Below are 12,633 nucleotides of genomic sequence, written 5' to 3'. Positions count from 1 at the left end.
CATAGCTTAAGTGGTCTCGTCCGTACAGTCTAGAAATTTCTATGACCACGTTGTCTCGAGAGAGGTGCCAAAAGCTGAGGCTTGCTTTGCTTTGCTTGTCTCTTACGAATGATCCCACTGATTCATCCCAGCTCGCATGGAACGTAACCCCATGGCTGTACGGAAAGACGAATTTTCTCTCCAGGGGGGAGAGGGTGGGGCCTCTCACTCACAAGTGAACGAGAATTCTTTTTTTTTCCTGTACCAACATTGGAATCGCAACATATAGTCGTGAAAGTTTCTCGGCCAGCGGTGGAAAACAACATAAAACAATGGAGAGGTTCTCCTTTCTATCTTCCGGAATCTCTGCCGTACAGGGGCTTGTCGTTGGCCATTCATTCTCTTCCTCGTGGCCCCGATTGATTGTACTGCGGGCGGTATGGACCATGTGGCCCATATGCTCATGATTGTGAGCATGGACGCATGCACCATTGTCACATTCCTTCTCGAGATTTTTGTGACAATTTCTAACTATATAAAAGGTCCTTTCCTTATTAACAAAAGTTTGACTAAAATTAAAAGTTCAAAGTATTCAGATTACAGTATCTAAAATTTAAATTGTCTTCAATTTACATGGGTTATATTATTTACTATGGTGCATGATAGTATGGTGATTTTGATAATTGTAATGGAATGTGAAAGAGTGAAATAAATTGATAGAATTTAAAAATATAAAAATATATTAATGATGGAAAAGTTATATTCTATCATGAAAAAAATAGCAAATATGAAAAGTTTATGTAATTAAAATATGATAAAGAAAAATAATTTTTAACTCAACTAAAAAAAGAGTACATCACCAAGCATTCCTCCACATACCTTCCCACCTAAAATTAAAAATAATACTTTGAGAGTTTTAATAGTTGAAATTTCAAGTATTTATTTTATAAGTTAAAATTAGTTTCCATTATTATTATTGTTGCTAATAAAACTATACTTGATTTTGATTAAAAACTTAAAGGAATATCTAATTTATATATAATTTTATGAATTTATTATTCAAGTTAGTCCTAGAGACTAACACTTAGTACTAAAGATGGCTAAGGGTGAAAGCCCAAAGCGTGTGTGTGGGGGGGGGGAGGGGGGGGCCAGAGTGGTTCCAAATGTATAATAGAGGTGGGTAAATTAGGTATGGCAGTCCTATCTGGGCATAGTTTAACTCTCACTTTTGTGTTTATCTTTGTTTTGCGTCTGGATTGAGTCAAAGCCTAAGTTTCACACCATACTAGCTAATGGAGTACTTATATCCTCACTTAAACCACCGGTATGTTGAAATAACACCAAATTTCATTTGACTTCATTTTGTGTGCTAGTTTTGGCATTGAAATGTTAAACTATGCTCTTCTCCCTTCACTCCTTGGGCTGTATGCTTAAGAGTTACTCCGTGTTCCTCGGCTCCATGCTTAGGAGTTTAGCTCTATTCCTTCATTTAGTGGCTCAAAGTCTTGAAACTTATGTTCCACTTTATTGTCCTTTAAACATGTGGCATATAGCATATAGAAAGTTTAGATTCTGCTTCATAATTATCCTATACATAAGATAAAGGGTAAAAAGGGTAAAAACCATATGTGCTATAGACATAGTGAAGCCGAACAAATGTGATAATCTAAACATAAATAGCAAAGAGAGGATAAGCGTAGCAAGTCCAAATAGAGCTAGTGCTTCAGAATTTTTTTCCTTCAAGGAAGGGATAAGGAGGATATAAAGGACGAACAAAATGAGTCCAACCTTTTATATGCGATGCTAAATGAGGACAATAGTTATTCTGCTTATGGTCTTAAGTTTGAATTAATGGTGGTCTTGGAGGATTGTCGACAGACAAATTTAGAAATAAGATGTATTATTTGTTATAATGGTGTTTTATGAACTATAATGGTTCTCAATATCCCTTGCTTTAGTTCAAAGTTATAGTTATGTGGTTGGTTTGAGCATTTGGGAACTGTATACAAAATTGTAATTGATTCACTGAGACTCCGTAATTGGCTAATATTTATGTTATGGCTTTGGGTTTTATTTCAGTCATAGTTATCAACAACTTTGTTAGTGGTTTTGTAGAGCTTTAGATTCTTATGGTAATTTATAATTACCCAACAAAATCTCTAGATGTTCCACCTAACTTATTATCATCATCTTTTTATCTTTCAGAGGGGAGGATGGTGTAAGGTTTATAAATATATATACATAGATACATGTATTACCTTGCCTAGGTAATACACTAATTATAGTTAACATTAATACTAATTATCAACTGTTAACTTGGGATTGAATCTGGTCCATCCATTCTTATATATAAGTAGGGGTCTAAAACCAAATTAATATACTTATTTCTATATACCAAACACTCATATGTGTAAAGTTTGTAAATATATATATGTATGTACATGTATTAACTTGCTTAGGTAATTCACTAACTATAGTATTAAGGCATATCGACCGTAAATTTAGGACTAAATTTGGTCCATCCATTTTTGTATATAAGCAGGGGTCTAAACCCAAATTAATATACCTATTCCTATATCTTGAACACACACAATATCAAGATTATTTATTTTATTTAGTCATTTATTTTTATTAAGTGCTAAAAATTGGATCATCAAGCATTACAATACCCTACTTAAATATTAAAACATAACATTTTATAATTACAATCTCAAAATTTTAAATAAAAAATTATTTACATTTAAATATGTTTTAAAATATCATTCTTATAAAAAATGAATTTTCAAATTAAGTATGTATTAAAATTTAATAAATCATTTCTAAATTTTTTTCTTAATTAAATATTTAATTATTTTTAAAAATTTATCTTTAGTTACTTATGCTTCTATATAATATACATTCCATTATTTTACTTATAAATAAAAATGAAAGTATGTTTATACAATAAAATATCATATAAAAGCTTATGTAAATATTAAATTAGTTTAAAAAATATTTTTATACAAAATAATTTACTTTATTATTTATGATTGATAATTAATATGTTTATAAACCATTTTGAAATTGTTATTAATCTAATATTGTTTTATAAGATAAAAAAATTTAATACTACCTAATTATTATCTTTTATATTTGTTTTGAAATTTAAATTCGCACACGTCTAGATTTCATTAACCATTTTTAAGAATGAAATCACAGTAAATAACCTTTTATAGATTATAAAGTGATATATATATATATATATATATATATATATATATATATATATATATATATATATATATATATATATATATATTACATTTAGAAATTTGTAATAAAAATTATTTTAACAACTATATATGGGAGAGTTTATAAAATATATATACTTTTATGTTTTACTATTTTAAATTTAGAATTTTATATGTCAACTGTTCTTTGAAACATCTTATTTGAAAGTGAGAAAAGGTTTTATTTCTACTATCTTTTAGTTATATATATATATATATAATTCAATTAATATTTTAAAATATTAGTATTTGTAAAATTTATTCTACAAGTTATCTTGCAAAAGGCTAATATAGATTTAAATCTAAGAAAGAATAAATGAATGAAAACAAAAAACAAGATCCCAAATACTAAAGCAAAGCATTATTAAAAAGCTTTGTCCTTCAAGAACAAATTCTAGTGTGTCTCACTTCCATTGATGTGAGTGTGTAAAATATAGAAATAGATATATTAATTATTGTTTAAACCCTTGCTTATATACAAGAATGAATGGACCACCCAAATTAACAATCCATATGCTTTAGTACTATAATTTGTGTATTACCTAGGCAAGGTAATACATGTATATACATATTTATATATTTACAAATTTTACAGTATTCAAATATATATATTTATAATTTTACAAAGGGATAAATTATTTTGAAAAATTATTTAAGCTTCAAATGTTTGAATGTTGTTATTTTTAGTTATATTTAAAGCACACTAATATTTATTTCACATATAATTTTTCAGTATTTTGGATATTGTTATTTACTTATTGTTTTTATCTTTGTTATTAACATATAACCAAGTATATAAAATAAAATGCTTATAAATATCTTTATAAGTTAAATCAGTTATGTTTTATTGGTTAATTAATTTTTATTAATTTTAAAAAAAGTTATACTTTTTTTAAAATAGAAACAAATAACTCCAAATAACACTCAATAATGCTCAAGCAGTAATATTGTTTTAATTAGGAGGACTATTAGTTTAAGTTTAAAGAAAATTAAAAATAAAAAATCAACATTTATCACCTCTCTAAACATTAGTAAGTGAAAAGCTATCTATTAATTATTAATATCATAAAGGATATATTAAGGATCACAAAAGGAAATAGTTTCTAAAATGTTTATTAAATATATATTACTGATGCAATCTTCTTTGAGAGCGTAAAATTTATACTATGAGGAGTTGAAGCACTTGGTTGATCTCTCTCACCACTCAGTTTTGCCACATTTCCAATCACTTGACATAAGAGGTTTTGCTTTTAAGTGGGAAAAATGAAATGGCCCTCTACTTCTAGAAGCTCGAAGCCTTCTGCTGCCAAAGGTTGATGATATCGGTGGCCTGGTTGAGAAGGATAATTGTACGCCTTCGTGAGATCCACGGCTTGCTCTCGAGCTTGGCTTTGAGCTCCTCCCACGCATCCTTCTTGGGCCAGAAGTAAAACGGCGACAGTGGAATTGTACCATGGCCCGGCACAACTTGATCCAAGGCAATTCCAATGTTCTTCTCCATCCAAAGAAATCGTAGCGACAATATCTGCTTGCCTGCGGACCTTATAGCCAGCTTATCTTTCTGGCCAAAACAAAAAAAAGAAGATCAAAGTTGGATAAACAAACATTCCTCGTACCTTGGATAGATTGTCCGAGTAAACGCTGCTCGTGGGCTCGGGAGTCTCTTCTTGGGCATCCTTCGAGTCTTCTTCATCTCCCACAGCCTTGGGAGTTTCAGCGTTTTCTTCTAAGGGAGCAGCGTCGTCCGAGGCTGAAGCTCTCAAGGAAAGCATCCTCCGTTGCCTTCTTGATAGCACTAAGCTTCCTCTCTGAGTAGAAAAGCAACCCAAATTCACCTGAGAAGGTCCGCACGGCTGAATGCCCACTCCCGGCCAAGCCATCGCCATAGTCATCGCAAGCGATAGCCCTCGCACCCTCACGATTCGAACTCCAGACCTGCTTTGGAAGATAAGTGAGAGAAAGAAAAACTCGCTTGCGAAAAAATTTCTACACTGTACCAAGATCAAACCACAGAAGCTTTCTTCGAGGTCGACCAAGAAGGTGTGATTCCGCTGGAGTCTCCTCGGCTTCGAAAACAAAGCCAGACTTCGTGTAAAGTTTGAAAGCCGGCTCGTTGGATGTCACAACGTGAACGTAAAGATCACTCACACCTGTAGCAGCCAAGGCGTCAAAGGTCTGGAAAAACGAGAAGCTCTTCAGTACCCCATTCTCTGGCAGTCCGTTTTGCTTCGCGAACTAGAGCCGTGCCTACACCCTTTCGACGTGCTTCTTGAGCGACGCAGAAGTTTGAAATGTAGGCACGCTTGTATGCTGGATCAGAGTCCTAGAAAAAACAGTAGAAAACTTGATACACGATGGAAAGAAAGGTTCTTACCTTTGGTCGAGAGCCAGATATCTCACCGGGTATTAGTCGACCTCGATTCACATCAAGTGTGCCAACAACAAGGAGATCTTGGCCAGCAACAGTCACCTATATCATCACTCAATCATCCTAGAGCTATCAGCCACCCAAGGAAAAGAAAAGATTATAGATAGATAGATGGATCTATCATCTATCTATCGGTCTATCTATCCTAGAGCTATCAGTCACCCAAGACAAAAAAAGAGTATAAAACAACCAAGAGTTTACCTTGCAAGCTTTGCGAATCTCGTCTGTGGAAGGAGGAAAATCTTTGAGTGGAAGTAGCGCGACTACGCACGCCACACGACCGAAACCATCCTCGGTTCCAGCGATCTTGGAGGAAAGAGTCTTAAATTCGAGGGAGGCCATATACTTTTGGTGTGCCTGTGAAGAAACAAAGAAAAAATCGTTAGAGAGAAACGATCGAGAAAATCTTTGTGAAGAGAGGAAAGATCTCTTCGAAATCTACGAAAGAAAGAGGCTGCGTTGCTATCGATCGACCATGAAATGATCAAGAAGAGATATTTCTAGACTTACTTCTTGTGCTGCGATGGAGCGTCCCTCGGGATAGCTGTAGAATGACCTTGCGCGCAAGAATGCGGCCGCCGAGAGCTCCGATTCACAAGCCTGCCGGACGAGGAGGAGCTCCTCTAGCCCGCCGCTGGCGAGATCGCGAAGAACCTGTGAAGAATGCGCGGGAATGGAAGCCCTGGTGCTGATCACGATCCTCGAGAACGGCGGAAGGAGATTTGGAGCGGCGGATCGAGGATTCCACAGAGGAGGGATGGATGCGTGGCAGGCGGCGGCAAGCGCCATAGCCAAGATCCTCTTCTCAAAATTTCTCCAGGGCAAACAAGAAATTTTTTAAAAGCCATGGCGGGTTTGGGGCTCAAGCGGTTTAGGGTTCTTCACATTCTTCTCCGGGGATGGCCGCCACCGCCATCGCGCAAGGTATCGATCTGCAAGTGTAGCATTTCCTTCTCTACATCTGGCGATCCGCCGCCGCCTCCTGCGCCGCTCGCGATCGTCTCGATCGCTCCCTTGCGGCCGACGCTTTCGGTCATGGAATGGACTTGCAGCCGATGCACGCTTCTCAACAGCGCCGGCGATGCGTGCGCGGTTTGTGAGCAACCGCGGAAGGAAGAGGCCGCGAGTGAAATGCCGGGTCTGGATTCGTGGAACTGCCCGGCGTGCACGTTTCTCAGCCCCGGATCGATGCCTCGCTGCGGTATGTGTGACACTGAGAAGCCCCTGGATCAAGACCCTCCGGTAGTGGCCAAAGAGATCACGGCAAAAGAGGAGGAGGTGATTTTGGAGCCGAGCTCCAAGAGGCAGAGAGTGGACGAGCCACAGCCATCGTCCGAGGAAGAGGAAGGCCAGGCCGCGGCTCCTGTCAATCCAGGGCAGTCCTCAAACGCTCTCCTTCGCGAGCTCCATATGGAAAGAATGTCGAGGAAGAACTCCATAGCTTCTTCTGCTGGTATGTATGAGGTCTTGATCGTTTACAAACTTTCACTGCTTTTCTTCTTTAGGTGTGTCAACTTCTTCCACTTCCAAGAACATTGTCAGCGACAGTATCGTTTTTATGACGTACAACGTCTGGTTTCGTGAGGATCTCGAGCTGGAGCGAAGAATGGAAGCGATCGGAGAGCTTATCAGACAGCACCAACCTCACGTCATATGTTTCCAGGTATTTCTTTGGTGGTTCATATATCTCCTTACTGATAAGTGATTTTCACAGGAAGTTACTACCAGTATCTATGCTATTTTCCAGCGATCGAACTGGTGGAGTGGATACAGATGCTCGGTTAGCTCAGAGCTCGCGGCAAAGCGAGCTTACTTTTGCCTTCAGGTGAAGCTTTCGCTCGCGTTCATTCTGTTGCTTAGTCTCAAGTGCGTATCTTCTCCTTTTCAGCTTAGCAAGCTACCGATAGACAAGTTCTACCGCAATCCCTTCCACAACACGATCATGGGAAGAGAACTCTGCCTGGCGGACATCGATTGCGGCAACAGCACGCAGCTGGTCGTGGCAACAACGCATCTGGAAAGCCCGTGTCCAGCGCCACCGAAATTCGATCAGATGTTTAGCGCCGAGCGCGTTGCACAGATGAAGGAGGCGCTCGCAACGCTCAAGCCGCTGCCAAACGTTGTCTTTGGAGGAGACATGAACTGGGACGACAAGCTAGACGGTCAGCCTCCTCTCGAGAATGGCTGGATGGACGCATGGACACAACTCCGCGCGAAGGAGGTGAGAACTTTTGCTCTCGTTTTTATGGCAGAGTTTTGATTCACCGTGTGTTCTTTGCAGCCTGGTCTAACTTACGACGCAAAGGCCAATCCCATGCTCACTGGAAGCAGACTACAGAAGCGTTTGGATCGAGTGTTCTACCATTTCCGCGACTTTGAGGTGGAAAGCATCGAGATGATCGGGACGAAACCGATTCCGGGCTTGACGTTTGAGAAGGAGACGAAGAAATCGTTGCTCAAGCTCCCGGTTTTGCCCAGCGATCACTTTGGTTTGGTTCTCAAGATTCGCAAGAAGTAGTCGGCATTCCTTGGATGCATTGATTTGCAAATCAGTGGATTCTAAGGATATTCTTGATTTGTGCTCTTTAGGATTTAAAATAGATTTTATTTTAATCTGAGGATTATTATTGTGAAATTACTTTTTAAGAATCTAGTACCTTTTGTTGAGATAAAAACTTCTTTAAACTCATAACCTTTATTCCCGAGTTTGGAATATTCGAATAATTAGAGAAGTTTTGCCACCCCAAAATCGGCCTCGAGGTCGGGCACCCTGTGTGCTCTGCAAAGTTGAAGCTGGCTTCATATTTTTCTTTTCCAAAGCCTTGCCTGATGATGAAGCAAACTATCTGTGGTGAAAGCCACTCAAGGAACTTAAAACTTGAAAAAGTTCAGATTATACCTTATGGGTCTATGGGACTCAATCGATGTTCCGCTTCAGTTTCTTGGATTTTCTAGCCTCACGTCTACAGGCCGGAGAAGAGCAAATTCCCCCCTCAAATTCCACTTTGCGAGGCGTGGATCCTCACGGCCCTGGATCTGAGATCCAGCTTTTGTATAACAATTGAGCCGCAGGATCTGGCCAATCAGAGTCGTCGGATGAAGGGTAACTCGTTCTTAGAACAGCCTCTATGGCTCGAGACGCTAGACAACATGAAAATGCCTTGAAAAGCCTTTGCCTGGGCCTTTGCTTTCACGTAGCTTGGGATTGTTTGCGCCAATCAATGCTGGAACTTTCCCCGAGGATTGAGCTTGGATCATCTCGGACGTCTAAGTCTTGGAATAGTTTATTGATGTTGTGCGCCGGCCAACCAGCGGTCGCCAAGGTCTGGTCTCAGCGAGTGATTTCATGCTTGGATGAATTCTTCCCCCTCTGTCTTGGTGGCCGCTCAAATCGCGATTGGGATGGAGCCCAGCAGCGACCTTCGCTTTTATCTTTGCAGGTTCCAGTCACCTGAGACGAGCGGAATGTGAGAGTTGTTCCGTGTCTCATTTGCTCGCAAGCCGATCTGGGTATCTGGGCGCTAGCGAGATTAGAATTCTGATTCTGTTTGTCTACTTGTCCAAACACAAAGGTGGTGGAGTCACACCTAGAAATGAGGTTTATACCTAGCCGGGCTTTGATCTAATCGGGAATTCAGGAGCTTAAGTTCTTGCGCCCTGATAGAATTAAAGACATGCAGCTGATTTGAAGTTGTCTGCTACCTTGCCAAAGAGGATCACAGTGTACAGTGCATACTCGTTGTTGAAGATGATTGAGGAACCTGATCAAAATCTTCTCACTCGAATTCAGTGAGACTTTTTCTTAGCATTTCAGCCATTAGAGTCATCAGCACGCATGACCCTAGACAAACCTTCCAGTTTACTTGCGATTGACCGCACTGAGTTGAGTTCTACTCAGACTGATCTGTAAGAAAAAAATTTAAGTCGTCTTTGTGCTTGGAAACATTGTCTTGGATCATATCTGAGAGGATTCATAAGAGGATACTTCGCCTCGTCATCGCCAGCCTAGAGGCTGCTCAGCCGGTCTTCTCGGGTACTAGCTCCAGCCATTCCTGAAACAAAACATTACTGTTCAACTTTAGCCGTTACAAACCAGGGTTCCCTCAAGTGAGTGATATGGCTCCGAGAACATTGCAGTCACTTATGGCTCTGTCACCATTGCAGTCTTCCTCTCGTCCAGGGCCTGGACTGCCTTGGTGCTTCCAATTTCTCACCTCCTTTGCGCTGAGTTGTGTCCATGCGTCCATCCAGCCAGCCTCGAGAGGAGGCTGGCCGTCTAGCTTGTCGTCCCAGTTCATGTCTCCTCCAAAGACAACGTTTGGCAGCGGCTTGAGCGTTGCGAGCACCTCCTTCATCTGTACAACGCGCTGGCGCTAAACATCTGATCGAATTTCGGGGGCGCTGGACACGGGCTTTCCAGATACGTTGTTGCTACCTCTTTGAGCTCGGCTCCAAAATCACCTCCTCCTATTGTGATCTCTTTGATCAAGCCCCCGGATTTCTGGACCGAGCTCTTGAACTCTCTGAGGCATTTTAGCTGCGACAATCGGGCCCATCGACCGATATTTCGTGGTCATCTAGGCGCTCTACACACCTTGCGCGACAGAACTCTTAGCGCTACTCTGAAAAATGCGCACCGACGGCCCAGAGTGGGTGTGGCGCATTTTTCAACGGCGTGGATTTCACGTAGCAAAGTCGTTGGAAAAGTCTGGTGGCTGATGGTGTTGACTTTTCTTGACTGTGAGATTGGAACTTTAATCTACAAGGTACAGTGAGTATGAACCTTGAAAATTGCGTGGAGCGACAAGATTCTCATCAACTCACAAAATACTTGATGGTTGATTGTATTATCAAGCATTAGCATACTTCAAAATATGTAAAACTACAAATCTGGAAGAATAATTTTGAAACAACGTCAATCAAATAATAGAAGAGAGGTTTGGATGACATCGGAATCTTGATCTTCGCCCTATAAATTCTTGTTGACTATATCATATGGCCAGAATGATGGTGGAGACGAGACATACTGGAAAATATGAAAATGAAAGAGGAGCTTCGGATAGTCTCCGCAAGCCAACTCCGGGTCCTGCCTGAGCATTTGGTATAACATAGCTTACGTAGAGGCCCACCACACAGCCCTGGATTGCTGGCAAAGGACCTAGACGAAAAGTTCCGGCCAAAACTCGTGAAAGATGACGGAATTGTCCCAGTGAACTGGTTGAAGGAGACGTCAAACTTGGTGAGCCGGGGAAGAACTCCAATCTGTCCGGGAATGGGTCCCGAGAATCTGTTGTGGCTCAAGTTGAGATTGTTGAGAAAGGTGCAATTGTTAAAGGAAGTCTCAACAGATCCCGAGAAGGAATTGTTGTGGACGTCAAAGCTGATGAGGTATGGAATGCCGCAAATGTTGGAGGGAATGGTGCCGTTGAGCTTATTATGTGAGAGGTCGAGAAACGCGAGGTTGGAGCACTTGTCCAGGCCTCGAGGAAATCCACCCGTGAGCCCGAGCCCTGGCAGATCGATTTTATACACGACCTCATCCTCATGGAAGCAATAGATCCCGGCGAACTTGCAGATGCTAAACGTCGGTGGGAAGATCCACGAGTCGAGGAAGTGCATGGGATCCCTGATTGAGCTCTTGAACTCTTTGAGACACTCGAGGTCGCTCTGGCAAGAAATTACCTTGAGGAGCAGCGCGATGACGAGCATGCTCGATAATCCGGCCCTCGCCACCTCCATCCTCGCAAACTGTATTTCAACCTGCGGATTCACCGCAATGCTTTCTAGCATGTGTTCTGGTCCGCCATGGCCACCGATTGCGTACTTCGGTCAAAACCGGGAATTCAACGGCATGCGGACCGTGGAATATTGAAAAAATTCTACTTGATTTTTTTGTCTAATGTTTAGACCTCCACGGCAACATCAACTGAAGGTGAGGACTTGCTCTGGGCGCGCGGACACTAGAATTCTTTGGAATTTGAGGATTTGCTCTGGGCGTGCGGACGCGCGAGGCAGCTGGATGGATTGCGCGGACCATGGATCTCATGCCGCTCATAGATCCAGCTGTCTCGCGCTGGGCCGCGGCAACGGTTGGGCTGCTCGGATCTCATTGCTGGATCTGACGGAGAATGCGCTTGAAGGCGATTCTCGAAAGTTTGGCGTCTCTATCGGACTCAATCTCCGTTCTGCTTCCTCCTCGCTTCGATTTCTAGGATTTTCTAGCCGCTGGGCCGAGTGTGTTGAGACTAAAGTGTTCTCTAGGTGGCAATGGAGATTGAAAAGAATACCCAGGTAATCTTCTCTCCCCTTGGAGAATTATCTGCACGCTACTGCCAAAGGTATGATCTGAGCTCTCGTTCCATTTTTCAAGTTTAAAAGTTCCTTGGGTGGCTTTCACCACATCTCCACGGCTATGACTTCTTCATCATCAGGCAAGGCTTTGGAAACTATAAGAAAAAGTATGAAGCCAACTTCAACCTGGCAGAGCAATCATACTTGGTATACGCACTATTTATGCTGCAAGGAAGCTATCTTCCAGGTAAGCGCATTTTAAACTCCCTCAACAAATTTATGGCGTAAATCACAAATTTGTATAGTGGTGATTATTACTTTCAACTAATATTGTCAAGTATTTTTGCGTGCACTCTTATGTATATATGCTTATATGAATTCCCTATGGCAGCAGCAGGAGTATGACTGCTCAAGGCTTCTAAGGCAAAAAACGTCTCCCGTGGCTTTCTGGTCAATTCATAATTCTGTGGGACCTCCAGTCCAAGCTTGGGGTGCTTGAGGTGCCTGACCTGGTCCAGATCATACAAATAAGAATTCTAGCCAAAGTTTCAGTAAATCTCTAGTAAAACTTCTCTATTAGAATTTTTAATTGATTTTTCCAAACGTGAATTCACAGTGGCAGTTCTCCCACCAGTCAAAAATTTGACTGTTACAACTTGTAACGTC

The 12,633-nt window shown here is 41.0% G+C and overlaps 4 protein-coding genes across 5 annotated transcripts; 1 reads left to right on the top strand and 3 right to left on the bottom strand.

Annotated features, from left to right (window-relative positions):
• Positions 1-4,375: 4,375 nt before the first annotated feature.
• Positions 4,376-6,497, bottom strand: LOC112342227. Of its 2 annotated transcripts, none has more exons than XM_024663717.1 (7): positions 6,187-6,497; positions 5,878-6,033; positions 5,623-5,718; positions 5,451-5,571; positions 5,246-5,398; positions 4,865-5,186; positions 4,376-4,809 (listed from the first exon to the last, which is right to left on the bottom strand). In XM_024663717.1, exons 1-6 carry the CDS (start codon positions 6,463-6,465, stop codon positions 5,164-5,166), a joined length of 828 nt encoding a protein of 275 aa, XP_024519485.1. In that variant the 5' UTR covers positions 6,466-6,497; the 3' UTR covers positions 4,376-4,809; positions 4,865-5,163. The 2 variants fall into 2 exon arrangements, with proteins under 2 accessions (XP_024519485.1, XP_024519490.1); XM_024663722.1 differs by having other exon boundaries at positions 4,865-5,183.
• Positions 4,531-5,134, bottom strand: LOC9643204 (30S ribosomal protein 3-1, chloroplastic). Its single transcript, XM_002962540.2, has 2 exons — positions 4,865-5,134; positions 4,531-4,809 (listed from the first exon to the last, which is right to left on the bottom strand). Exons 1-2 carry the CDS (start codon positions 5,132-5,134, stop codon positions 4,531-4,533), a joined length of 549 nt encoding a protein of 182 aa, XP_002962586.2.
• Positions 6,498-6,522: 25 nt separating the features above from the next.
• LOC9661184 lies at positions 6,523-8,311 on the top strand. The gene is made up of 5 exons (XM_002962947.2): positions 6,523-7,129; positions 7,182-7,339; positions 7,391-7,501; positions 7,565-7,897; positions 7,958-8,311. Exons 1-5 carry the CDS (start codon positions 6,523-6,525, stop codon positions 8,192-8,194), a joined length of 1,446 nt encoding a protein of 481 aa, XP_002962993.2. The 3' UTR covers positions 8,195-8,311.
• A 2,351-nt stretch (positions 8,312-10,662) lies between these two features.
• On the bottom strand, positions 10,663-11,466 carry LOC9643203 (probably inactive leucine-rich repeat receptor-like protein kinase At5g48380). Its single transcript, XM_002962539.2, has one exon. The coding sequence runs from the start codon at positions 11,464-11,466 to the stop codon at positions 10,663-10,665; it is 804 nt and encodes a 267-aa protein (XP_002962585.2).
• Between the last annotated feature and the right edge of the window lie 1,167 nt (positions 11,467-12,633).

The sequence above is a fragment of the Selaginella moellendorffii genome, unplaced genomic scaffold (genome assembly GCF_000143415.4).
Source record: "Selaginella moellendorffii unplaced genomic scaffold, v1.0 SELMOscaffold_2, whole genome shotgun sequence".
Classification (NCBI taxonomy): Eukaryota; Viridiplantae; Streptophyta; class Lycopodiopsida; order Selaginellales; family Selaginellaceae; genus Selaginella; species Selaginella moellendorffii.
This window is presented reverse-complemented; position numbering and strand designations above follow the sequence as displayed.